This window comes from Bos indicus, chromosome 5 (genome assembly GCF_029378745.1).
Source record: "Bos indicus isolate NIAB-ARS_2022 breed Sahiwal x Tharparkar chromosome 5, NIAB-ARS_B.indTharparkar_mat_pri_1.0, whole genome shotgun sequence".
Classification (NCBI taxonomy): Eukaryota; Metazoa; Chordata; class Mammalia; order Artiodactyla; family Bovidae; genus Bos; species Bos indicus.
The window spans coordinates 56,477,035-56,504,016 of NC_091764.1; the positions used below are offsets into that span (position 1 = coordinate 56,477,035).

A 26,982-nucleotide genomic window follows, 5' to 3' on the forward strand; every position below is an offset into this window, starting at 1 on the left:
CTAGGAGTTGGAGAGTCAAGTTTCTATTTTCAGGTAAGTGTTTGTAATCCTGATTTGCTCTTTGTGCGTTATTGGGAGGGAAGATGGTGGGGATAGGGAGCCTACTGTTTAGGAATTTTCCTGGGTGGATGAAGAGGTCCCGTGGCAAAGAGGATTTTATATGCTTTTTGTCTAGTGGAGGCAGTGATTTCCAGCTGAGCTAGTGCCCAGGAAACAGCACCCAGGCTGTTATTCAGTATTCTAACACAGAAGAAGGAGTACAGAGAGAAATACCAGAACTGGCCCAAGCTGGAATCTATGGCCAACTTAGGCTCAGGAAGCTGCCATTCTGTTTCTGATTCTGCCACATGCTGTCTGTGGAACTCAGGGCACGTTGTGTAACCTCTTTGAGCCTCTGTGTTTGTCTCTAATTTTCCTTTTTGGTGGAGTAATTCTGCACTGCCTACTTCACAGGGTGGGTTAATTCAGTGAGATGACACAGCTGGGAGTTCACTGAAACTGAATAAATGCAACGTTGGGTGTTATCCTTAACTTGGAGGCAAATGGAGAGAAACTTGGGGGTTTTGTCTGCTTTTTTGTTGGCTCTTGTCTATTCCTCCAATAGTGTCACCGATACGCCCTGGCTCCCAATAATATAAGAAGTATGAGGGAGGTACTATTTCTTTGGTCAGAAGACACCACAGCCTGACAAAATTCCTGATTTCAAGAGAGCCTTTCCTTGGCAATAAAGTCTGCTCCTTCTGCCCTCATTTCCAAATTTGGGGGGAAATGGAGCCAGAACTCCGCTTCAACCCCTCAGCTCAGGCCAGCCAGATACCCTTTCCTACCTACAGGGGGCTTTCTCATGTGGCCAAGCATTTCCCTCTGGGGCTGCAGGCCTGTGAAGGGTTAAGCGAGCCACACCCTCAGCAGGAACAGCCTCGGACTTTGTGCTGAGCAGCCATCTCTGCCTTGCCTGGCTTGACTGGCACAGGGAGCCCTGGCTGGAGGAGGCAGGACAGAGGAAGGTCAGAATCGTGGACACGGGCTAGAGGAGGGCAGAATCTTTCCTGTCTTTCCCGACACCATGGACAGCTCCCACTAACAAGGACGCCTCTCCACCCTTGGGGCCCGGGACTCCTATGCCCCCTTCCTGTCACACTAGGATTTCATCTACCATTCTCTGATATTGAAGTTACACCCTGGTTCCAGCGTGGGGTGAGTCCTGCCTTAACCTGTTCCTCTTTTCATATCTTAGGATGCCCTATGTGGGAGCTTCTTCGCTGCCCCCCATCCTCCAACCAATCTTATTCTCGTTCCTTTCAAATCTAAATCCAAAGATGCCTTCTTCCCAGCCCTGCTTCTGCTTCTTACCTTGCCTGCCAAGTTATTTAAAATCTTAACTTTTTCTCAAATCTAGAAAATGTGGGGTGATGATAGTATCTGCTTCCTGGAGATATTCTAAGCAGCAAATGAATGAGTATGTGTAAAGTCTTTAGAGCCTGCCTGGCCCATAGTATTTACCACCTGATTGCTGTTGGCTGCGGTAATCAGTATTCTCATAGCTCCCTCAGTTGTGACTTTACAGGAAGTGATAAGTGCTCACTTTTCCTGGAGCTTGGAGAGGCAAAGTGGAGGGAGAAGGCAGCCTCTGTTCCCTTTCTGCTCCACCGTTCTTCTGGCTTTCCTCCCTTCCCCCACTCAGGTTCAGCGATGCAGGAGAGGAGGATATGGCTGTTTCATTCCTGTTAGGGAGTGGCATTGACCATTGTACTAATAGTTCTGTCCTGCACCAGGGCACCCCGCCTGCTCAGTCCCACAAGAAAGACTGAGGAGGATTGGGTTTCCTCCTTAGGGAGCACCTACCATATGCCACGGAGAAGGCAATGGCACCCCATTCCAGTACTCTTGCCTGGAAAATCCCATGGATGGAGGAGCCTGGTAGGCTGTAGTCCATGGCATCGCTAAGAGTCGGACACAACTGAGCGACTTCACTTTCACTTTTCACTTTCATGCATTGGAGAAGGAAATGGCAACCCACTCCAGTGTTCTTGCCTGGAGAATCCCAGGGACAGGGGAGCCTAGTGGGCTTCCGTCTATGGGGTCGCACAGAGTCAGACACGACTCAAGTGACTTAGCAGCAGCAACCATATGCCTACTGTGTGGGGCCGAGCCCTTCCCCCTCTGCTCTTCCTTGCTCATCCCCACCAGTTACTAAAAAGCTAGATGTGTCTCTCTGGGGCAGAGTCCATGCCAGAAGCTTAACGTCGTGGATGTAAACATTGGGGATTGAGATCGAAAAACGGGGACAGATGTGGAGGCACATCCAAAGTTCCCGACCACTGCTTGCTTGTTGGGGAAAACAAATCTCATTTTCATTTTCTTTGGGGCACTCCAGCCTTTAATGGAGGAGCTCCTGCCTCTGTCCTGGGGCTCATCACCTTGTCCAGGCCCCAGTTAAAAACTGAATCTCACTGTAACAGTGAGAGGGGAGGGAAAACTTTGGAGCAACTTTGGAAGTGAGTATGGGTGTGCCTGGTGAGGAAATGGGCTGTGAGAGGCAAGGAGTTGGGAGGGAGATGGGTCACAGAGTCAGGGAACCTGGACCTGGGCCAGGGCCTCAGTGCTGGAGGGAGGGAGCCTCCAGTGCCTGGCTGTGGCATGAACTTTGCTTCCCTTTCCTCCCCAGCCATCTCCCCTGCAGCACAAGGATGCTCCCCCAACTGCTACCTACTGGGGGCCTTCTTTACCCTGGTGGTTGGAGGCAGGTGGTCTTGCCTCACTCCCACCAACCCTAATTCAGGGAGCAGAGGATCCCTCCCACCTCTGGCTTCCCTGCAATCTCCACACTTAGCTTGGACTGGTCTGGAGGCCTCTTTCAGCTGGCCAGGGGCTCTCTCCAGGGCCAGTACTAGGGGGAGGGGAAGACTCTCTTAGGTCCTTCTGCCTTCCTCCCCTAAATAGTTACTGGCCGTGAAAGCTGATCGGATACCAGCAAACTGATCCCAGGACCAATAGCTCCTCTGGACATGACCCTTCTGGAAGGTTCCGTGGGGGTGGAGGACCTTGTGCTCCTGGAACCCCTGGAGCAGGAGTCTCTGATCAGGAACCTCCAGCTGCGCTATGAAAAGAAGGAGATTTATGTGAGTGCCCATGGGTGCCCCTGGCTGTGGATGTGTGGCCAGAGAGTTCTCAGGCCTTTCCCAGACCCACCCTGGCTCACTCTGTCATCTCCCACAACTCCAGACCTACATTGGGAACGTGTTGGTCTCAGTGAATCCCTACCAACAACTGCCCATCTATGACCTGGAGTTTGTTGCCAAATACCGGGACTATACCTTCTACGAGCTGAAGCCCCATATGTGAGTAGAGGGACCAAGGGAAGGTGACAGGGCCCAGCTCGTCATGATGAGACATCCTCATTTCCTCTATCCTTTCTCCTGAAGGAGGCTCTCCAGCTGTCCCTTCCTCCCTTGGCCTTTTGGAGGCCCCTTACTAGGCCTGTTGTTTGCCATGGTCTGGTCCAAGTGGGGAGGGCGAATGAGTCTGGGGATCGAGTGAAAGACGGTGTCTTGAACTGACCCCACACTAGTCATCACCCACTTCCTCCCTGCAAGCTATGCACTGGCAAATATGGCATACCAGTCACTGAGGGACCGGGACCGAGACCAGTGTATCCTCATTACCGGCGAGAGTGGAGCTGGGAAGACAGGTGAGGCGCCGGGTGAGGGGGGCGGGGAAGCCATGGGGTTGCTGCTGGAACTGCCCCCTTGTCTCTCTCCAAGACAGAGCCAGTCCTGCCCCCAACCCCTGAAATTCCTTCCTGGGTTTTTCTGAGTGGTGTGAGGTGCTGCAATGAGGGAGATTAAGGGCAGCGGTGGGGATCCACACGGGGGTTTCTCTTGCAGAGGCTAGTAAGCTAGTGATGTCTTACGTGGCTGCTGTCTGTGGGAAAGGGGAGCAGGTGAACTCTGTGAAGGAGCAACTACTTCAGTCAAACCCAGTGCTGGAGGGTAAGGAGTCCAGTCTCTGTCCTCTCCACCCCACCGCTACCCTACCATCCCCCGTGTTCCCGAGATCACTGTTCGTGTTCAGCCTGAAAAATCTGAGACTGCCCTGATGGCTGGAGGACCTTCCCCCTTCCTGTCCCTGGGGTCCTTCTGCCCTCAGCCACCTAACTCCTTCTCCCCGCATCTCCACAGCTTTTGGCAATGCCAAGACCATTCGCAATAACAACTCCTCTAGATTTGTGAGTGAACATCTCCTTGGCCTTGGACGAGAGGGTGTGGGGTCTAGAGAGGGAGGAACATGGCCCAGATGCCTCCTGGACAGGATGACAAGGAAAGGTAGAAGCCAAGTCTCTCTCTCTCTCTGCTCTCTGAAGGGAAAATACATGGATATTGAGTTTGACTTCAAGGGATCCCCCCTCGGTGGCGTCATCACAAACTGTACGTGTCTCCCGTCCCACTTACCCCCTCTCCCGCATGCCCCATGGTGTCCCTTTCTGCTAATCTACTGCTGTAGGAAGGAGGAAAGTTAGACTAACAGGCTTCCTAACCACTGGGAACACCAGGGATTAGGATGGAATTAGAGGGAAGTTGTAGTACCTCCCAGATCCTCAGAACATTATTTTCTTATTTTCTGTCAGATCTGCTTGAGAAATCCCGTGTGGTGAAGCAACTTGAAGGAGAAAGAAACTTCCACATCTTCTATCAGCTCCTGGCGGGAGCAGACGCACAGCTACTGAGTACGTGCCAGCACCCGACATGCAGCAGAACATCCTCAGCCTGCATTCAAGCCCCAGAACCCCTGGCCCCTCTGGATCCCTAAAGCCATCTTCCCTTGACTCTCAGGGCAGTCTACCCTGATTCTTACCCACCCACTGTTGGGAACAAATCCCTTGACTTCTGTGTTCTCTTCCTTTTCTGGGGTTTTAGTCTAGGAATAAGCCTTCTTACCTCTTCACCACTCTTACTTCTCTGAACTGCCTTGATTCCTTTTTCCCCAATTCAGTTCAGTTACTCAGTAGTGCCTGACTCTTTGCCACCACATGGACTGCAGCACTCCAGGTTTTCCTATCATTCCTTCACCAACTCCCAGAGCTTGCTCAAACTCATGTCCATGAAGTTGGTGATGCCATTCAACCATCCCATTCTCTGTCATCCCCTTTTCCTCCTGCCTTCAATCTTCAGCATCAGGGTCTTTTCTAGAGAATCAGTTCTTTGCAAGAGGTGGCCAAAGTATTGGAATTTCAGCTTCAGCATTAGTCCTTCCAAAGAATATGCAGGACTGATTTCCTTTAGGATTGACTGTTTTCATCTCCTTGAAGTCCAAGGTACTCTCAAGAGTGTTCTCCAACATCATAGTTCAAAAGCATCAATTCTTTGGCACTCGGCTTTCTTTATAGTCCAACTCTCCCATCCATACATAACTACTGGAAAAACCATAGCTTTAACTAGACAGACATTTGTTGGCAAAGTAATGTCTCTGCTTTTTAATATACTGTCTAGGTTGGTCATAGCTTTTCTTCCAAGGAGCAAGCATCTTTTTATTTCATGGCTGCAGTCACCATTCACAGTGATTTTAGAGCCCCCCAAAATAAAGTCTCTCACTATTTCCATTGTTTCCCCATCTATTTGCCTTAAAGTGATGGGACTGGATGCCATGATCTTAGTTTTCTGAATGTTGAGTTTTAGGCCAACTTTTTCACTCTCCTCTTTCACTTTCATCAAGACACTCTTTAGTTCTTCTTCGCTTTCTGCCATAAGGATGGTGTCATCTATCTGAGGTTATTGACATTTCTCCCAGAAATCTTGATTCCAGCTTGTGCTTCATCCAGTCTGGCATTGTGCATGATGTACTCTGCATATAGTTAAATAAACAGGGTGACAATATACAGCTTTGATATACTCCTTTCCTGATTTGCAACCAGTCTGTTTTAATTGTTCTAACTGTTAGAACTGTTGCTCCTTGACCTGCATACAGATTTCTCAGGAGTCAGGTAAGGTGGTCTGGTATTCCCATCTCTTGAAGAATTTTCTGCACTTTGTTGTGATCCACACAGTCAAAGGCTTTGGCTTAGAAAATAAAGCAGAAGTAGATGTTTTTCTGGAACTCTCTTGCTTTTCGATGATCCAGCAGATGTTGGCAATTTGATCTCTGGTTCCTCAGCCTTTTCTAAATTCAGCTTGAACATCTGGAAGTTCATGATTCACGTACTGTTGAAGCCTGGCTTGGAGAATTTTGGATGTTACTTTGCTAGCGTGTGAGATGAGTGCAATTGTGTGGTAGTTTGAATATTCTTTGGCATTGCCTTTGTTTGCAATTGGAGTGAAAACTGACCTTTTCCAGTCATGTGGCCACTGCTGAGTTTTCCAAATTTGCTGGCATATTGAGTGAAGCACTTTCACAGCATCGTCTTTTAGGATTTGAAATAGCTGAACTGGAATTCCATCACCTCCACTAGCTTTGTTTGTAGTGATGCTTCCTAAGGCCCTCTTGACTTCACATTCCAGGATGTCTGCCTCTAGGTGAGTGATTACACCATCGTGGTTATCTGGGTCATGAAGATCTTTTTTGTATAGTTCTTCTGTGTATTCTTGCCACCTCTTAATATCTTCTGCTTCTGTTAGGTCCATATCATTTCTGTCCTTTATTGTGCCCATCTTTGCATGAAATGTTCCCTTGGTATCTCTAATTTTCTCAAAGAGATATCTAGTCTTCCCTATTCCATTGTTTTCCTCTACTGCTTTGCACTGATCACTGAGGAAGGCTTTCTGAGCTCTCCTTGCTATTGTTTGGAACTCTGCATTCAAAGGGGTATATCTTTCCTTTTCTCCTTTGCCTTTAGCATCTCTTCTTTTCTCAGCTATTTGTAAGGCCTCCTCAGAAAAGCATTTTGCCTTTTTGCATTTGTTTTTCTTGGGGGCGGTCTTGATCACTGCCTCCTATACAATGTCACGAACCTCCATTCATAGTTCTTCAGGGATTCTGTCTATCAGATCTAATCCTTTGAATCTATTTGTCACTTCCACTGCATAATCATAAGGGATTTTATTTAGGTCATACCTGAATGGTCTAGTGGTTTCCCCTACTTTCTTCAATATAAGTCTGAATTTGGCAATAAGAAGTTCATGATCTGAGCCACAGTCAGCTCCTAGTCTTGTTTTTGCTGACTGTATAGAGCTTCTCCAACTTTGCCTGCAAAGAATATAATCAATCTGATTTCGGTATTGACCATCTGGTGGTGTCCATGTGTAGAGTCTTCTCTTGTGTTGTTGGAAGAGGGTGTTTTCTATGACCAGTGATTTCTCTTGGCAAAACTCTGTTAGCCTTTGCCCTGCTTCATTCTGTACTCCAAGGCCAAATTTGCTTGTTACTCCAGGTGTTTCTTGGCTTCCTAGTTTTGCATTCCAGTCCCCTATAATGAAAAGAACATCTTTTTTGGGTGTTAGTTCTAGAAAGTCTTCATAGAACCATTCAACTTCAGCTTCTTCAGCGTTACTGGGCATAGACTTGGATTACTGTGATATCAATGGTTTGCCTTGGAAACGAACAGAGGTCATTCTGTTGTTTTTGAGATTGAACCCAAGAACTGCATTTCAGACTCTTTTGTTGACTATGAGGGCTACTCCATTTCTTCTAAGAGATTCTTGCCCACAGTAGTAGATATAATGGTCATCTGAGTTAAATTCGCCCATTCCAGTCCATTTTAGTTCACTGATTCATAAAAATGTTAATGTTCACTCTTGCCATCTCCTGTTTGACCACTTCTAATTTACCTTGATTCATGGACCTAACATTTCAGATTTCTATGCAATATTCCTCTTTACAGCATTGGACTTTACTTCTATCACCAGTCACATCAACAACTGGGTGTTGTTTTTGTTTTGGGTCCATCTCTTCATTCTTTCTGGAGTTATTTCTCCACTCTTTTCCAGTAGCATATTGAGCACCTACCGACCTGGGGAGTTCATCTTTCAGTTTCGTATCTTTTTGGCTTTTCATACTATTCATGGGGTTCTCAAAGCAAGAATGCTGAAGTTGTTTGCCATTCCCTTATCCAGTGGACCACATTTTGTCAGAACACTCCACCATGACCCGTCCTGGCTTCTTGGGTTGTGCTAGTGGTAAAGAACCCGCCTGCCAATGCAGGAGATGCAAAAGACAGAGGTTCAGTCCCTGGGTCAGGAAGATTCCCTGGAGAAGGAAATGAAAATCCACTCCAGTGTTCTTGCCTGGGAAATTGCATGGACAGAGGAGCCCAGCAGGCTACAATCCAAGGGGTCTGCAGAGAGTCAGACATGATTTAGCGACTAAATCTCCTCTTTTCCCCCAAGCTGGCTTTAAAAACAGAACACTTATTTCCATCTGCCATGCTTTTCTACCTTTAATTCAAGGGACTTTATCCATAGCTCAACAGGAGATTGGACAGGATGTTACAAGTATTCAAGGACTTCCAATGAGCTCTAGTTGAAGTTGTTTTGGGTCTATATCTGTCTCACTCATGATCTTGTCCTTGGTTTTTTCTTCTGTGGAGGTTCCATTCATTCATTCATCAAACACCTCTTGAACATCTACTATACTTGAATATCCTGCTAGCTTCTAAGGATACAGAGTTGAGTAAGACATGGACCTTGTCCTTGAAGAAGTCTTCTTCTAGGGGTGGCACATATGTGAGCAGATACATCACAGTGCAGTGTGACTGTTGCCAATATGCTGTGCAGTTGGCTATAGGTGCAGAAGTCATGGAGCACCATGATTTTTCTTAGGGAAGAGACCGTCTCAGCCTGATGCTGGCTGGGCCTTACTGCAGGGTCTGATGGGACTTTAAGCCCTGCCAGTTTCCTCTCTAAATCCCACCTCTGGCTGTGGGCACTGTGGATATCTGATGCCTAAGAACTTATGGCTTTGATTTCTTGTTATTCTGTGCTGGACTTGTGCCTGCCTCCTTTCACCCTCCTGGAGATCTCTATGGTTTAAGAACCCCCACAGGTATCATCTTCCCTCCTGGCTTAATAGTCTTGATTGTATTCAATTTGTATGAATCAGACACTGGAGTCTTGCTCTGGCTGATTCTTGCTCATTGGTTTGAGTCCGGATGGGGCCTCCCTTCCTGGTGTCATCATCCCAGGGCCTTTCTGACTCATTCTCCTTCCAGACACCCCTCTTTATCAGCCTCCTGTTTCAAAATTTTTGTCTCAGGGGAAGCTGCCATTAAACTCTACTTTGACAGTCACTCTCTAATTCTCAGATCTTTTGAGTAACAGATAACTGATACTATTCAAGCTCTATGATTAACTCATTCCTTCCCATCTCAGTGAATGGCTTTGTCCATTCCCTTGAATCATTTTTTATAAGAAAGTTTTGTATGCCAGTCAGGCATGCAGAATATGAAGATGAAAAACACAGTCCCAACACACAAGCTGTTCATTGGTAAGAGGAACAGGAAAAAAAACCCAAAACCTAATCCACGAGATGTAGTCTAGGGTAGGGATGCACCATGTGGAACACAGGAGAGCCATTTGGCTCAGCCCCAATCTGAGAAAACCTTCCAAAATGGGGTCTGGTTTGGGGAATATAGTGTCTGCCACTTGGTTGGTGTTTTGTGAACAAATAATGAATGCCCCAACCTGGGCAATGGGCAATGTGTGAAGGCTGGGGGTGGGTGGGAGATAGGTGCTCACCCTTCTTTCCTCGCCTTTGTTCTCCCAGAACCACTGAGAACTGAACAGCATGGAAGGATTGCTTTTCTGGTTTTATTGTTTAGAACCCTGAGGGTGGAGAGAAGAGTAGAATGAGGGTTTTCTTTCATAAAAGTTGGGGAAAACCTCAAGAATTATGAACACCACTTCCCTCGTAGCTCAGCTAGTAAAGAATCTGCCTGCAGTGCAGGAGACCCTGGTTTGATCCCTGGTGTGGGAAGATCCCCTGGAGAAGGGAAAGGCTACCCACTCCAGTATTCTGGCCTGGAGAATTCCATGGACTGTATAGTCCATGGGATTGTGAAGAGTTGGACATGACTGAGTGACTTTCACTTGCAAACCCTAGATACAACTTAAAAAAGTAGTAGTCTATAATCATAAGATTTAATGATCCCAACACAAAGACTACACAGGAAGAACCTAAAACAAAAATGGCTCCTCTGAATAAATGAATGAACCAACCTAGAGCAAGGTCCATGAGGGTCAAGGTTGGAGGACTCAGAGAGCCCATGTACTGACCCTTTTCCCTCATGCTGGTCCTTGCAGAGGCCCTGAAGCTTGAGCGGGACACAGGTGGCTATGCCTACCTGAACCCGGACACGTCCAGGGTGGATGGCATGGATGATGATGCCAACTTCAAGGTCCTCCAGGTGGGTACCCAGGATGAGCCATTAGGCCATGCCCTGAGTCCAGGCTCTGGCTTTGGGAAGGGAGGCAGGCATTGGACTGGCATGAAGTTCAGCTTCCGATTCTCCTTTCTTCCCTAGAGTGCGATGACTGTGATTGGCTTCTCTGATGAGGAGATTCGGCAGGTGCTAGAGGTAGCGGCCCTGGTGCTGAAGCTGGGGAACGTGGAACTGATCAACGAGTTCCAGGCCAATGGGGTGCCAGCAAGTGGCATCTGTGATGGGAGAGGTCTGTACCCAATCAGCTCCCTAAATCTCCTACTGCAATTTCTGTTCTCCCACCGTCTTCAGCATAATAGACTTCACTCTGACTAAGTCCCCCTCTGCCCGCTCAGAAGTTCCTCCCCAAACATACTCATTCAGAATATCCTGTGAGACACATTGGAATGAAGTTGGATGTTCCATAGACCTTGGTTCTGGGACTCTCTGAATTCTCAGTGGATTCTTTGCAAAAATGGGGACAATTACACTCATTTCAGGAGATTCTCATATTAAAGGAGATGATACATGCAAAGTGTCAAGATCTCCCTTCTCTCCTCCTCCTCCCCAGATGTTCCTCCAAGGCCATATTCTGGATGGGCTGTAAGGACTTTCCCAGAAAGACTCGGGAACAGCAGGCCCCCAAGCAATTTCATGTATCAACCCTCCCTCCTCCCCTGGGAGTAAACCCTCTCTCAGGCCATGTTATATTTCCTCATCACTCCCAGGTGTTCAAGAAATTGGGGAATTGGTGGGTTTGAATTCAGTGGAACTAGAGAGAGCTTTGTGCTCAAGAACCATGGAAACAGCCAAAGAAAAGGTGGTCACCACACTGAATGTCGTCCAGGTGAGGGTCTCTCAGGGAGGAGGCTGGGTTCTGAGTCTGTTCTACGGCTGTCACACTAACCAGCAGCCCCACCCTCCAGGCTCAGTATGCCCGGGATGCTCTGGCTAAGAACATCTACAGCCGCCTTTTCAACTGGTTAGTGAATCGAATCAATGAGAGTATCAAGGTGAGAGATTTCCCTCCTTCCTCAATGATCTCCTCTGCCTGCCCTGTGCCTTGGGTTCTGAGATGAACAGAGGAAGAATGGTAGCGTGTTTTCTTTTATCCACTTATTTTTGAATCTGTGTTGTTTTGGAAATACATCTTTTTTTTTTTTTTTTTTTTTAAATTCAACTATCTGGATTCTCTATCAGCTGCCTGGTCTTTTCAGCTGCACAAAGATTCTGAGCCTCAGTTTCCTGATTTGGGAAACGAGACACTAACATTTACGTGTTTCCCAGGATTTAGTGAGGATCACTAAATTTAGTGCTTCCGTGGTAGCTCAGTCGGTAAAGAATCTGCCTGCAGTGCAGGAGACCTGGGTTTGATCCCCGGGTAGGGAAGATTCCCTGGAGAAAGAAATGGCAACTCACTCCAGTGTTCTTGCCTGGTAAATCCTACGGACAAAGGAGCCTAGCGGGCTACAGCCCATGGGGCCGCAAGAATCAGACACGACTTAGCAACTAAACCATCAGTGATGATCAGATAACTTTGTGTACGTGATTACCATATAATCCAGGAATTCTACTCCTAGGTATATATCCAAGAGAATGGAAAACATGTCCACATAAAAGCTTGTGCATGAATATTCATAGGGGTATTATTCATAATAGCCAAGAAGTGGACACAACCTAAATGCACATTGTTTATCCATCTGATGAATGGATAAACAAAATGTGGTGTATCCATACAGTGGTATATTATTTGGCTATAAAAAGGCATGAGGTACTGATACAAGCTCAACATAGATGAAGTTGGGAAACATGTTGAGTGAAAGAAGCCAGACCCAAAAAGCTACATTTTATGTGATTCCATTTATATAAAATGTCCAGAATAGGCAAATCCATAGGGATGGGGAGTAGGTCCATGGTTACCAGAGGAATAGGGAGTGACTGCCAATGGGTCCATGTACAGCATTTCATTTGGGGGTAATGAAAATACTCTGGAATTTAGCGGTGATGGTTGTACACTTTTTGAATATACTAACAAAAAGCAACCACATCACCAAATTGTGTACATTTAAAGGGTAAATTTTATGGTGTACAAATTAGGCCAAAATAGAGCTATTGTTTAAAAATTACATATGTGAAAGTGCCATCAATTTAGAAACTATTACTGGAAGGCAGCAGGGTAAAATAGTATTTGAATCTAGATTTGGGCAAATGCTTAACTCTTTTGGCAGTTTTTTGTTTTTTTGGCTACACTGTGCAGCATGTGGGATTTTAGCCCCGCTGGTTCTCCCCTCCACCCTCCTGCCCCTGTGGGTATTGAACCTGCACGCCTTGCAGTGAAGCATGGAGTCTCAACCCCTGGACCAGGGAAGTCTCTTAGCTCTTTTGAAGTTGATTTTTTTCATCTGTAGAAAGGGAATCAACACACCTTATAGGGATATACAGATTAATGAAACAAGATCTTAGGATTTTTTTTTTGGTAAAATGCTCTACACATATAAGGGATGGTTATTTTCCTGAGATTTTAATGTTTGTCTACGTTGTGCCATGGGAGCATTTTCCTGAAATCTATTTGCATCTTCCCTTCCCTCCTTTCCTCCCTCTTGGCTGGTTCTTCAGCCTATAGAGGAAGAGGGAGCATGAAATCACCCCAATTCCTCTCCAGCATGGTCAAGTTCACTCAAGTGCTGTCTGCCCCCTGCTTCACTCTCATCCATCCAGAGGGGCCTAGCCACATGTGCAGAGGGCTGGTCCTCAGATGTATCTTTTCCTCCTCTTCAGGTAGGTACTGGGGAGAAGAGGAAGGTCATGGGGGTTCTGGATATCTATGGCTTTGAAATATTAGAGGTGAGAGAGCTCCAGCAACCTTAGCACCCTGCTTCCTGGGGGTGAGGGGTGGCAAGCTCGAAGCGGGGTATGGGAGAGGGGAGGTCAGGCTGAAATGGAGGAAGTGTTTTGTGCTGAGCTGCTCTCTCTCTCTCTCTAACCTGTGTACCCACCTCAGGATAATAGCTTTGAGCAATTTGTGATCAACTACTGCAATGAGAAGCTACAGCAGGTGTTCATAGAGATGACACTGAAAGAGGAGCAAGAAGAATATAAGAGAGAGGTAAACGAAGCCTTCCTGCTTGCCTTTCTCTCAGATGATGTAAGGCATATGCCAGACCTTTTCCTCCTTTGTCACAATTTCCTCTCAATTGTCCCCAGATGGGAACACTAAGGACAGAAAGTTTCCCTTGCACAGCTGAATATGCCAGCATTACCAAGAAGCCCTAACTCTCTGCTCTCCAACCCCAGTTCCCCATCCTTCCACCACAGGCCGGGCGAGGAAGGGGGCAGATTGATGGAAGGGTGTCGGGGGTAGGTGGGAGTGGGAAAGAGGCCTGACAGAAGTGAAGTGACAGCTGTGCTTGGCCCAGGGCGGACTGGGAGCCGCATTTAGAAGGGGCATTTTTCTTAGGCTTGCCACCCTACTCATCCCTTTTGGTGCCCTTCCCTGACATCAGAATCCTTTGTCTCCTCCAGGCTGGACTGATGTCGCTGTCATCTTTTGTAGCACTCCGATCCCAGACTTCCTCATTATAAGTGCCCTGTGGCTCAAAATTTCCACACTCCTTCCCCTGGTCCCCACTTTTCTATGGCTAAGTGTTAGAAAAGCTCTCTGATGGAGCTAATTCACTCCAAGGTGTGAATGGCTGTGTCTCACTCATCAAAGCCCTCCCAGGGATGTTCCTTGTGAATTCAGGAACCTGCTGTGGCAGCATTTCAGGCAATGTGGTCACGACTCAAAGGTTTTTTTAACTTCTGTATGTTTTGACTTTAAGAACTTATATTATCAAGTAGATAAATCTCATCCATGCTTCCAGATTCAAAAAGCTTAAAAAGGTGTATAAAGAAGTCTTCCTCCCACCCCCTTTTAGTTCTCCCTCCCATCCAGAGGCAACTGAAGTCAGCCTCCTTCTGCAGCAAATCTGTAAATACATTTTCCCACAATATTTATTCAAGCGGCCACAAATACACTCCATTCTGCATCTTGCTTTTACCAGTTAACAAGAGACCTTTCTATATCAGTTCATAAAGATGCTTCTCTACAGCTGCCTAGGATTGTAAGGATATCCTCATTCATTTAACCAGTTGGGAGAGGTATTTGGGGGATGAAGCGGGAGGGCAACTTTACTTAATTCCACTCTGTATTCCCTAAAGACCTGTGAGGGAAGAAGAAGAGAAAGGCTTGTGTTCCCCAACCACACTTGGGAGTGGCCCAAACTGGGGAGGTCTGGCCCTTGGGTGGTCAGGACCTGTCTGTAGGCCTGATGCCCAGCAAATCTCTAAATGACTGATTCATGGTCTTTTGGTGCTCTGCTTCTATACCATTCTTGCTTTTTAAGAAACAAATTATACAGCCCCAATGTATCATGTGGGTCAGTGGTTGTGAAAGTGTAGTCCTGAGCCAGGAGCAGCAGTGGCCCCTGGGTACATATGAGAAAGACAAGTTCACAGGTCCTGTCCCAGGCTTGCCAAGTCAGAAACTGGGGCTGAGACCCAGAAGCCTGTGTTTTAACAAGCCCTCTCAGTGACTTGAACACTTGAGTTTCACTGATGCAGGTCTTTGAAGATGTGTCAAATCAGCTTTGTTGTTTGATAATAAGCCTTTGGTTTACTTAAGTGCTTTTGTTCTATGGTTTGTTGCCAGAGTGGTATGGAGATTTGCTCTTCCACATACTCAGGGATCCTTTCCCCCTTCCACAGTAGGGTGATTCCTGTCCCAGTTTTTACCTAACATATTACTCTTCCCTTCCCAACCTACAGCACCCCCGGGGCTCTCTACACTGTCTCACCCCCTCTCACAACTGCTCTGGGTCCTCACAGACATCTGTCCACCCACCCCACAAATTCTCCATCAACCCTGGAGGGGTGAGGGTATAATAGAAACCACACCAAGGACCCTCTGAACTATAGGGCTTTCTGATGGTCCTTGGTGGGCTGGATGAAAGGGGGCCTGGTTCTGGTGGGGTCTTTGAAGTCTCATCTTGGACCTGCTGCATGTAATTTTTCATGTCTCCCCTTGCCAGGGCATACCGTGGGTGAAGGTGGAATACTTTGATAATGGCATTATCTGTAACCTCATTGAGCATGTAAGTTCTCTTATCTCTGGGACCTCCTGCTCCAGACTGCTTGAACACCCTTCCCCTGTCTCTCTCTCCCCCTCCCACCCTACTTGATAAGGATGGTAAGGAAGGCAAAGGATGAGGAGGCAGAGGGGCGGCAGTGAGGTGTAGACATCTTGAAGGGCAAGGTCTAGGTTGGGCTGTTTTTGTTCCCCTGGCCAGAATCAGCGAGGCATCCTGGCCATGCTGGATGAGGAGTGCCTGCGGCCTGGGGTGGTCAGTGACTCCACCTTCCTAGCAAAGCTGAACCAGCTCTTCTCCAAGCACAGCCACTATGAGAGCAAAGTCACCCAGAATGCCCAGCGCCAGTATGACCACAGCATGGGCCTCAGCTGCTTCCGCATCTGCCACTATGCAGGCAAGGTGATGTGATGGGCCTGGATGGTGAAGATTAGGGTCTGGGCACAGACTGAAGACAATGGGGGAGGCACTGGGGGAAGATGGGAACCAGGAACACTTCACAGTGAGACTGGGAGAGCCAAGTGCATGACAGACAGTATGGCGGATGCTCCAGACCAAGTGCTGTTCCTGTACAGGTGACCTACAGTGTGAACAGCTTCATTGACAAGAACAATGACCTACTCTTCCGAGACTTGTCCCAGGCCATGTGGAAGGCCCGGCACCCGCTCCTTCGGTCCTTGTTTCCTGAGGGTGATCCAAAACAGGCATCTCTCAAACGCCCCCCAACTGCTGGGGCCCAGTTCAAGAGTTCTGTGACCACTCTCATGAAGAACCTATATTCCAAGAACCCCAACTACATCAGGTGACATGCTGGGCACATAGGGGAACATGCTGATTTGTGATGACATGAACAGGGTCCATGCATGGTAGAACGTGTCCATGTGGGGAGGGGGCTCCCTGGAATAAGGGTGCCAGAAACCCTTTCCTCATAGAAAACAGAGCCCACTGAGCAGCCACATGTCCTGTAAGGGGGAGAGCAGGGTGGTCAGGTAGTGACCATGCTCTAGTGAGTGAAACTGGGAAGGGTAGTGTACCTGCTTTCTCTGGAATTTTTCAGCTAAGGACTGTGGGCTTCCCAGGTGGCACTAGTGGTAAAGTACCCACCTGCCAATGCAGGAGATGAAAGAAATGTGGGTTTGATCCCTAGGTCAGGAAGATCCCTGGAGAAGGGCATGGCAACCCACTCCAGTATTCTTGCCTGGAGAATCCCATGGACAGAGGAGGCTGGTGGGCCACAGTCCATGGGGTTGCAAAGAGTCAGACAGGACTGAAGCAACATAGCACAAGCACAAGGGGTGTAGAGACTAGGATGGGCGACGCTAGCAAGGGTGAAGCTCCTGAAGCCTGGGCCTTGCCCTACCTCTCATCAGGTGTATAAAGCCCAATGAGCATCAGCAGCGAGGTCACTTCTCTTTTGAGCTGGTAAGTGTCCAGGCTCAGTACCTGGGGCTGCTGGAGAATGTGCGGGTGCGACGGGCAGGCTACGCCTACCGCCAGGCCTACGGGTCCTTCCTGGAAAGGTACCGATTGCTGAGCCGGAGCACTTGGCCACGCTGGAATGGTGGAGACCAGTAAGATTCAGTGGGAGACTGGGGGGCAGGGAGGGGCAGTGCAAGGAACCTGTGGGGAGGAGACCCCTCAGGCGGTACCATGGGCATCACTGGAGTTTGGTGAATGGCTACTGGGGGACATGAATTGAATGATGGCTTTTCAGAGGCTCTGAAGTCTATTGAGCCCTGAGCTCTTCTCCCCTCTTAGAAGAGGTAGAGGAAAACTGGGAGAGGCCCCTCCCCTGGGATGCCCCTGGACAGCTTTCTTCACCTGACTCGGCAGGGAGGGGGTCGAGAAGGTCCTGGGGGAGCTGAGCATGTCCTCAGAGGAGCTGGCCTTTGGGAAGACAAAGATCTTCATCAGAAGCCCCAAGACTGTGAGTTGCAGGGGGCACTTGTGTTTGGTGGGGCTGGACGGTGGAAGAGTTGGAGAGCCCACCTGAGTGAGAGGCTGGGTGAGGGGAGCTTCTAGAACCTGGAAAGGATAGTGTGTGAGGACGTCTTTCTGCAGGGGTTGTATCCCTGGGAACTGACCCCTTGGGGCCCCAGCCCACCTGCCCTGGGCCCCGGAAGTTAGGTGTGCTTGCCTTGCTGGTCTGAGCACCTCTACCTGAAGCAGGGCTCCTCGAGAGTCATTAGTCTGAGTGTCCAAGTCCTAGTGCAGTGCCTGCTCAAGAGTTAGGGCTCATGGATGTGTGGATAATTAAATGAATGGTTGCATAGATGAGGAAACTAAGAGGACAAAGTAATGATTAAATAAAACACTGACAGGGAAGCCATTGCTGCCATGGGTTCCCCCCAGGCCAGCCTCTCTGTGCCCCTCTGCACCCCTCTACAGCTTTTCTACTTGGAAGAGCAGAGGCGCCTTCGACTCCAGCAGTTGGCCACGCTCATACAGAAGACATACCGAGGCTGGCGCTGCCGCACCCACTACCAGCTGATGCGCAAGAGTCAGATCGTCATATCCTCTTGGTTTCGGGGCAACATGGTACCAGTTATCCCTGAAGTTCTATCCCCCTCACTCTGATATGAGAGCAGGAAGTAGAGAGGTGGTTCGGGAGGTGGAGCTTCTCTAACAGGCTTATTGTTTCTACAGCAAAAGAAACACTACAGGAAGATGAAGGCATCAGCGTTGTTGATCCAGGCTTTTGTGAGAGGGTGGAAGGTAATAGGGAGGGGAGAAGAGTTTCATCCCCACACGTGGCTCCTTGTGCCAGCTGCTGCTGGGGTGGGGGGAAGAATGTGTGTGTGCCAAGTCACTGAGTCATGTTCGACTCTTTAAGACCTTATGGACTCTAGCCCACCAGGCTCCTCTGTCCATGGGGATTCTCCGGGTAAGCATACTCTAGTGGGTTGCCATGCCCTTCTCCAGGGGATCTTCCCTACCCAGGGGCTGAAACCACAACATCTCCTGCGTTGGCAGGTGGGCACCCCGGGAAGCCCAGGGGTGGCAGGGGAAGAGTAGCAGAGAGCAGGTCCTGCCCGAATCCAGGACACATCTCTGTGTGACCGCACGTCTGTGTCTGGGCGTGTTTCTGGGTCTACTCTGTGTGTGTCCAGGAGCGTGGATGCATCTTGGGGAGATCTGAACACATACCTGGGTGTGTTTCTGACTTAGCTCTGCCTTCTGCTCTGAGTGTCCTCCTGGTTGCCCACTTGTCTGACTTCACTCTCTCCCTCCAGTTAGAGTCTCAGCTCTTTACCTTACTCTGTTCTTTGTGTGATTGAAGAATAGAACCTCTTCTCAGCCTGTCTTCTATCTTCCAGGTAGAACTTACTATCTTTACTTTGGCTCCTTTCTTGTTTGTCCTTGCCAGGCCCGAAAGAATTATCGAAAGTACTTCCGATCAGGGGCTGCCCTCATCTTGTCAAATTTCATCTACAAGAGCATGGTAAGTGGTGGGGGCTGAGGAAGGAAACAGGGCATTGAGGAGGGAGGGACAGGCTGGGGAAGAGGAAGTGTGTGGGGCTCAAGATGAGGTAATCTGAAGCTTTCCCCAAGAGCCTCCTCTGTCTGCTGCTGCTGCTGCTGCTGCTGTTTAGTTGCTAAGTCCTGTCTGACTCTTTGCAACCCCATGGACTATACCCCACTAGGCTCCTCTGTCCATGGGATTTCCCAGGCAAGATTACTGGAGTGGGTTGTTATTTCCTTCTCCAGGGGATCTTCCTGACCCAGGGATAGAACCTGAGTCTCCTGCTTGGCAGGTGGATTCTTTACCACTGAGCCACCTGGGAAGCCCTTCAGCTCTGTCTGTGAGGGGATAGGGCTGTAGGAGGAGGACCCCAGTGCTCAGGACCCAGGAATAGAATCAGAGCATGTTTTGGCGTGAATGGACACTGCAGCAACCTGTGGCAGGAAGGGGTCCCAGCACATCCACTGACTAGTCCATAGTGAACAGGCTGGAGAAGAGACTGGGGCGGGGTGGTTAATGAGAGTTGAAGAGTCTGAGCCTCATGGAAGAGCAGAGAGAAGACACACATAGGGTTAAGTAACCCAACCTCCCGAAATTCACTTTAGGGTTGAGGGGGTGATGGTGGAGGAATGGTATCTTCCTTCTGTCTCTTCGGACACTGTAGCAGGTGAAGCTGGAAGTGAACCTCAGGAAAGATCTTGATTCAAGAAGACTCAGGTCAGGGTGAGCAGGAAGAAGTCAGGAGCAGGCCTGGAGGTTCAAACTATGAACAGTTTCCAGTGAGAGGAAAATGGGGACAGAGAGGAGTGATTGCCAGAGACATATCTCCAATAGTGATGGTGCTTCTGAGAAGTGTTGGAGGGAAACCAGACGGGGGGAGCAGGACTTCCAGTGAGACCTTGGGAAATACCAGAGAGAAGAGCAGGCAATTTTGGACAGAGGGCTGGAGTGACTCTGAACGGACCTCGGTTGCTTTGATCATTGTCGGTTGTTAGGACTCTTACTGACTTTGCTCACAGAGACTTGAGATGCAGTCACTGGTGCTCCTCTCTGTTCCCTTGGCTGAGTTGAGGGATCGGGGCTCTGGGCCTCCTCCTCACCTCCCTGAGTCTTCACTGTGTCCTCCACCCTCTCTCAGGGAAGCTCCGTCGTCTTCCTCCTGGGCCTCTTCCGTTGCCGGGCTCTCCTCAGGCAGGCTCCAGTGTGTCTGCCTCACCAGAGTACGTGCTTTCCTGCTGCACACCTGAGCCTGTAATCTGATTTTGCTCTTATCACCTGACTGACCTCTCATCTACCTTCACTCTCACCTGCGTATTATCAGGCATCTGCAGAATGTCACCACAGGAGCTGCTGGGTTTAAACCAGCATTTCAATAAATCAAACCCACTATGGAAGTCTGCTCGCAGGGGGCCACTGGGCACTGATTGCCCCAGTGTTTCTGACTAGGCCATTCATTACCTTGCCTATACTTAACTACTTAGCCAATGCTACTAATGTTAATACCTATTTTTTTTGATCCCTTAACTATGAGCTAAGCCCTTTACAAGCATTAACTTGAATGATTTCAACAACCCTGTGAGGTAGGTCCTCACCTTTCCCCCATTTTATTCTATTTTTAATTAATTTATTGAACATTTTTTTTTTAAAAAGCACAAAAACCTTACATACTAAAATTGTACGTATCAAGTATTGGTCCAATCTTATATCAATCTATTTACAATTAAACAGCACCTGAAGATCCCCTGGAGAAGGGAAAGGCTACCCACTCCAGTATTCTGGTCTGGAGAATTCCATGGACTGTATAGTCCATGGGGTCGGAGAGAGTCAGAAATGACCGACTGACTTTCACTTTCAGTTGGTTTTCTCACCTAGGTTAGTTAAATTCGCCCAGAGAATTTTTATTCAAAGTATGCATGCTAAGTCACTTCAGTAGTGCCCTGCTCTTTGCATCCCTATGGACTGTAGCCCGCCAGGCTCCTCTGTCCATAGGATTCTCCAGGCAAGAATACTGGAGTGGGTTGCCGTGCCCTCCTCCAGGGGATCTTCCTGACCCAGGGATTGAACCTGTATCTCTTATGTTTCCTGAATTGGCAGGTGGGTTCTTACCACTAGTGCCACCTGGGAAGCCCATTCAAAGTATATGTTCCTTTAAAGTAAACCCATTTTATTGTTAAACACTAAGGCCCAGAGAGGGGGCTACCCTCATAGCTCAGTCAGTTAAAAAACTGCTTGCAATGCAGAAGATCTGGGTTCGATCCCTGGGTTGGGGAGATCCCCTGTAGAAGGAAATGGCAACCCACTCCAGTATTCTTGCCTGGAGAATCGCATGGACAGAGAAGCCTGGCAGGTCACAGTCCATGGGGTCGCAAGAGTTCAACATGACTTAGCGACTAAACGAAGAGGCCCTGAGAGGTTGAATAACTTGTAGGCATTTCACAGCTGTGTGTGGTAAGAGCTGGGATATCAACTATTTGATTCTAGTTAACCACCACCTATGCCTGTTCCCCTCTCCTTCCTCCCTTTGCACCCCCACCACACACAAAGAGGCCAGGGTGACCCAGGCATCCATGACTCTGGGTAGACCTGGGGGCAAAAGAGACACATAGGGAAAAGTGGAACTTTCTAGATTTAAGAAAATGAAAAGAGAAACCTCAGAAGCTCCCCACCAATTGGTGTATGGAGGATTATAGGAGATGCTTAGGAATGTTTATTGAATTAAATCAAACCAGGCCAAGGACTAGAGCTTCAGGGTAATTAGACTAAGCCCACTAGATCTTGGTAGTGGAAGATACAAAGAGCTTGGATGGTTCCTGAAGAGTTGTAGAAATATTACTCTGCCTTTTTCTATTTTTGTGTTTTACCCTAATGTCTCAATAGAAAGCTATCATAAAAATTCCAAAAATTTGGAATTGTTCAAGATCAAGTCATTTTCTATACCTTCAATAATTCTATCCCATAAACAAACAAGGTGTTAGGTATTGCCTGGGATGTAAAGACTTAAGAGTCCTGGTTCTAGCTTGGGGGAGACTAAACAGTCAGATGCCATGGATGAAACTTGATTGGATCCTGGATCAGGAAAAATAAAAGCAAAGTCAAAGAGGATACTTTTAGAGCTTATAAAGGACATGAGAAGAGATTTGCGTATGTATTGCTGTTGGGTGAGTGTATTTAATTAATGTTAATATCCTAAGGTGTGGTAATGGACTTATAATTGTGTAGGAAAATATTCTGGTTCTTGGACAGTATGTGCTTAAGTTTCAGGAGAAAATGTCATGATAACTGTGACCTACTTTAGGATGCTATAGTAGCCAAGATTTGTACATATGTGTGTATTTATATATTTATGTGCATTTGAATATAAGTGTGTGTTAGAGTGCAAAGATAGGGTAAGGTACTAGCAGTAGGTGAATTTAGGTAAGAAGTATATATTATTCAGATGCTCACTGTAATCTTTTTTCAACTTTCATGCAAATTAAAAAATTTTCAAAATAGGAAAATAAATTGTATTACATTTTAAAAATTAAACAAATTAAAACGTAAACTCTTAAGTCAGATTATGTCACTCTTCTCCTAAAACTCTCTAATGGTGTACTGTTTCACTCCACATAAAAGCCAGATTCGCTACCACAGCCTACATGTAAGGCCCTTTATGACCTGTCTTTGGCCAACCAATTTTCTGATCTTCTCTCCTCTCACTCAGCTTAGGCCAGTCACACTGGCTTTCCTTCTGTGTCTGGAATATGCTACCTCTCATTCCTGTCTCAGGTCTGCTTTTGTTGTATCAGAGCGCACAGAATTCTTTAATGTTATGGTCTGTGTTTATTTGCTTGTGGGCTGTCTCCTTCTCCAGTCTCAGTAGGACATAAACTCAGTGACAAGAGACTCTGTTTACTCTGTTGACTGCCATGTTCCCATACTTAGAACAGTATCAGCACAGATCAGATTCTCAATGATGTTGAATGGTGAAAACAGCCAGGACCTGGGATCCTGACTCCCAAAGACTTGCTCTATAGAAGAGGGGGAAGATTGCCATGCAAATAACAGTAGCACAAAACCCAGAAGTATAGACAAAGTACTGCTGCTACTGCTGCTAAGTCGATTCAGTCATGTCCGACTCTGTGCGACCCCAGAGACTGGCAGCCCACCAGGCTCCCCCGTCTCTGGGATTCTCCAGGCAAGAACACTGGAGTGGGTTGCCATTTCCTTCTCCAATGCATGAAAGTGAAAAGTGAAAGTGAAGTCACTCAGTCGTGTCTGACTCTTAGCCACCCCACGGACTGCAGCCTACCAGGCTCCTCCTTCCATGGGATTTTCCAGGCAACAGTACTGGAGTGGGGTGCCATTGCCTTCAAAGGGACTTCAAAGGAGAGACACCCTGGTCTGGGGAATGTGGGAGGGCTTTGAGCTCCATCTCCATCCTTATCAAAGGATAAGTAGAATCTGGGTTGGCAGAGTTGAGCTGAGAGCATCATTAGCTAAGGCAGAGAGTGGTAATACATGGGCTGGGCAGAGGGCAGGGCAAGGAGTCCAGTCTGGTTAGTGTGCCAGGGTAACACAGGGGATCCCATGACATGAGGTTGGACTATGAGTAGAGGACTTTCAACAGTGTCCTAGAGGCAATGCAACCAGCACACTGCCAGGTTGCAGTGTTGGGCTTGACTGAGCAGAGAGGAGGGAAGATTTGGTACCTGTCCAATAGTTAACACAGTGGGTCAGCCACCTGTAAACAGTTAAGAGTCTTGAGAATAGGAAACTGCAGGAGCAAGATATTAAGGCCAGTTTTCATATTGGCTCCTCCTACCTCACTGAAATGGTTAGAAGGTATCTGCTTGGATCTAATCCATCTCTCCCTTCCGTCTCCCATTCATGCTCTTACTGCCCAGCCTCAAGCCTACATTCATACTGAAAGAGGAGGGGAGTGGACTCACTTCCACCTCCTCAGCTCCACTTGTTGCTTCTCCCTGTGGTGGCCTTCCTCATTGAAGGGGCAGGATCTGGGTGCAAGTTTGCCTGTCAGGAGGTCTTCTCATCATCCCATTCCCAACCCCCTTGGTCCCAACCCAGGTACAGAAATTCCTACTGGGGCTGAAGAACGATTTGCCTTCTCCCAGCATCTTGGACAAAAAGTGGCCATCTGCTCCTTACAAGTACTTCAACACAGCCAACCACGAGCTCCAGAGTCTCTTCCACCAATGGAAGGTGAGTGGGGCCCGGGCAGCTCTCCTGGGGCCCGGGCAACTCTTCTCTTCATTTGTCTTTTTTCTTTTCTCCTTCCTCTGATTTTCCTCTTCTGCCTCCCTCTTCCACTCCAAATTTTTTTTTTTGTTTATGGTGGTAACACACAAAATTTACCACTTTAACCAATAAAAAATTTCTTTTGGTCACACCCCACAGCATGTGGGATCTTAGTTTCCTGACCAGGAATCCAACCAGGGCCTCTTGCATTGGAAGGTGGAGTCAACTACTGGACCACCAGGGAAGTCCCCATTTTAACCATTTTAAAATACACAGTTCAGTGGCATTATGGGCATTCACATTGTTGTGTGACCATCACCACCATCCATCTCCATACTTTTTTTTCATCATCTCAGACTGAAACTCTGTACATATTAAGGAAAAACCCTCTGTTTCTCCATTCCCTCAGTCCCTGGAACCCATCATCTACTCTTTGTCTCTATGAATTTGACTATTCTAGGTACTTCATATACGTGAAATCATACCACATTTGTCCTTTCATCTGGCTTATTTCATTAGCACAGTGTTCTATTCAGGAATACTTTGGCGCTCCTGTCTGGGACTATGCCTTAGGCTGTGCGCTGGGTGCACCGCCCTCCTGGGGCTTGAATGTGATAGTTTCCATTCCCTCCCCCAGCACCCCACAGCTCCCCACTCCCCAGTGCTCCTCCAGCTCTCTCCAAAGTGTCTGCTCCCTGTCCTTTCAACTCCGTCTCTTTCCAGTCCCTGCCCCTCTCCTTACATGTCTCTCAGTGTTCTCTCCACCTCACACCCCAGCCCTGCTCTCTTCCTCTATGACCTTAGCTCCTTCCCCTCCCCCATCACAGTGCAAGAAATTCCGGGATCAGCTGTCCCCGAAGCAGGTAGAGGTCCTGAGGGAGAAGCTCTGTGCCAGCGAGCTGTTCAAGGGCAAAAAGGCTTCATACCCCCAGAGGTGAGGACCTCCCAGACCCTGTGCAGCTTCATCAAGAACAAAAAGAAGCTTCCCCAGGAAGGATAATGCTGTAGTCCTCAAACTTCAGTATACATCGGAGTCACCCGGTAGGCTGGATAATAGCCAGATGGCTGCGTGCCCTCCTCAGAGTTTCTGATTTAGGAGGTCTATGGCGGGGCCCGAGAATTTGCCTTTCTAACCCGATTCTAGGAGATGCTGATTTTGGTCCTGGATCACATCTAAGAATCACTGAGACAGAGGATATGGTGGAAGATGGGGGATGGAGACGGGAGGACTGCGATGGGAACCCCGTGGGGGAGGTGCAAGGACCTTGGGGTCCAAGGTAAGGACCTTGTCTCCACTGCGTGCTTTCTGTGTGTTCTCAGTGTCCCCATTCCATTTCACGGTGACTACATCGGGCTGCAAAGAAACCCCAAGCTACAGAAGCTGAAGGGTGGGGAAGAAGGGCCTATTCTGATGGCTGAGACTGTGGTGAAGGTCAATCGTGGCAACGCCAAGGTGAAGGCCCACACCTGGACCCCCACTCCCCAGCCTGATCCAGAGCCCTGGCTGGTCGCCGGAAGGGTGAGGACTAATCGCCACCTTCCCTCACCTTTTCCTCTTCTGTCCCTAGACTTCCTCTCGAATCCTCCTCCTGACTAAGGGGCATGTGATCATCACAGACATGAAGAATCCTCAGGCCAAGACTGTCATCCCACTAAACAGTTTGGCTGGGGTGTCGGTCACCAGCTTCAAGGATGGGCTTTTTAGCTTGCATCTGAGCGAGGTATCAGAGCTGGATGGGGGCAGAACCCAGCCAGGAGAAGGCAGTGGGCACAACAGGGCCCAGCCGGGCTGGAGGCGAGGGGGACCAGACCTCTCACTCCCGGCCTTTGATATCTCCCAGGCTGCTCCTAGGAGAAAAAATGAATCCCTTCCCTGCTGTTTCTCCCCTCCCTAAGATCTCCTCAGTGGGCTCCAAGGGGGAATTCCTGCTCGTCAGTGAGCATGTGATTGAACTGCTGACCAAAATATGCCGGGCTACACTGGATGCCACGCAGATGCAGCTTCCAGTCACCGTGACTGAGGAGTAAGGCCGTGAGCCGGGGGTGAGGGATGGCTTGGGGCAGACGACCAAGCTGCTAGTCACTGTGACCGGGAAAATTTGTCCTGTCAGAAAGTGAAGCGTACTGTGTCAGGTCAGGGCCACCCAAGTTCTCTGTGGCCTCGAGTCTGCTGGCATAGGGGGCTGGGGAGTAGGAGGGGGGAATGTACTTGCCTCAAGCAGGGGAGGGGAAGCCACTGTGAAAATACAGGAGTAGGGGTGAGGGGATGAGGGCGCTAGCTTTGCCTTTCTATCTGTTCCTGCTCCAGGTTCTCAGTGAAGTTCAAGGAGGGCAGCTTGACGGTCAAGGTCATCCAGGGCCCTGGGGGTGGTGGGACTGGCAAGCTGAGCTTCAAGAAGAAGGGGAGTCGTTGCCTGGAGGTGACTGTACAATGAGGAGGTGCAGCGGTTTCTTCCTCCTGGACGGGCACCGGCCCCACCCCCACCTGCCCACCTTTGTGGGGGATCTCAAGTCTGAACCCCCTGATAGGCTGTGGGGTCGGAGATTGAAGAACCCTTGAAGAGGAACTTGCTTCTCCCAAACCTTTCCAGAACTCTCTCCAAAGTTAGCTTCCTCCTACCCTCGGCCTCTTTGCCCACTAATAATATGACAAGAGACTTTGCCAATGTTTGATCATGTGGGTGGGTCCCTATTCCCCCATCCTTTCACCAGCTTGTACTTAGACCCTCTGCCCCCTCCCTTTCCTTTACTGGGGCTCCTTGGAGCCAGATAATGCAGACAATAAGAATGAAAAAGAAGGGAAATTGTCT

The 26,982-nt window shown here is 48.4% G+C and overlaps 1 protein-coding gene across 1 annotated transcript; it reads left to right on the plus strand.

The window, feature by feature from the left end:
- The first annotated feature begins 680 nt into the window (after positions 1–680).
- MYO1A (myosin IA) lies at positions 681–26,833 on the plus strand. Its single transcript, XM_019960983.2, has 28 exons — positions 681–1,197; positions 2,944–3,122; positions 3,226–3,341; positions 3,597–3,691; positions 3,888–3,992; positions 4,182–4,228; positions 4,364–4,427; positions 4,628–4,726; positions 10,230–10,333; positions 10,451–10,598; positions 11,077–11,195; positions 11,275–11,361; positions 13,127–13,192; positions 13,350–13,454; positions 15,418–15,480; positions 15,676–15,876; positions 16,050–16,276; positions 16,845–17,045; positions 17,308–17,401; positions 17,863–18,012; positions 18,121–18,189; positions 18,842–18,916; positions 24,002–24,136; positions 25,000–25,106; positions 25,493–25,625; positions 25,741–25,893; positions 26,069–26,196; positions 26,481–26,833. The coding sequence occupies exons 2-28, from the start codon at positions 3,009–3,011 to the stop codon at positions 26,605–26,607; spliced, it is 3,132 nt and encodes a 1,043-aa protein (XP_019816542.2). The 5' UTR covers positions 681–1,197; positions 2,944–3,008; the 3' UTR covers positions 26,608–26,833.
- The last annotated feature ends 149 nt before the right edge of the window (positions 26,834–26,982 follow it).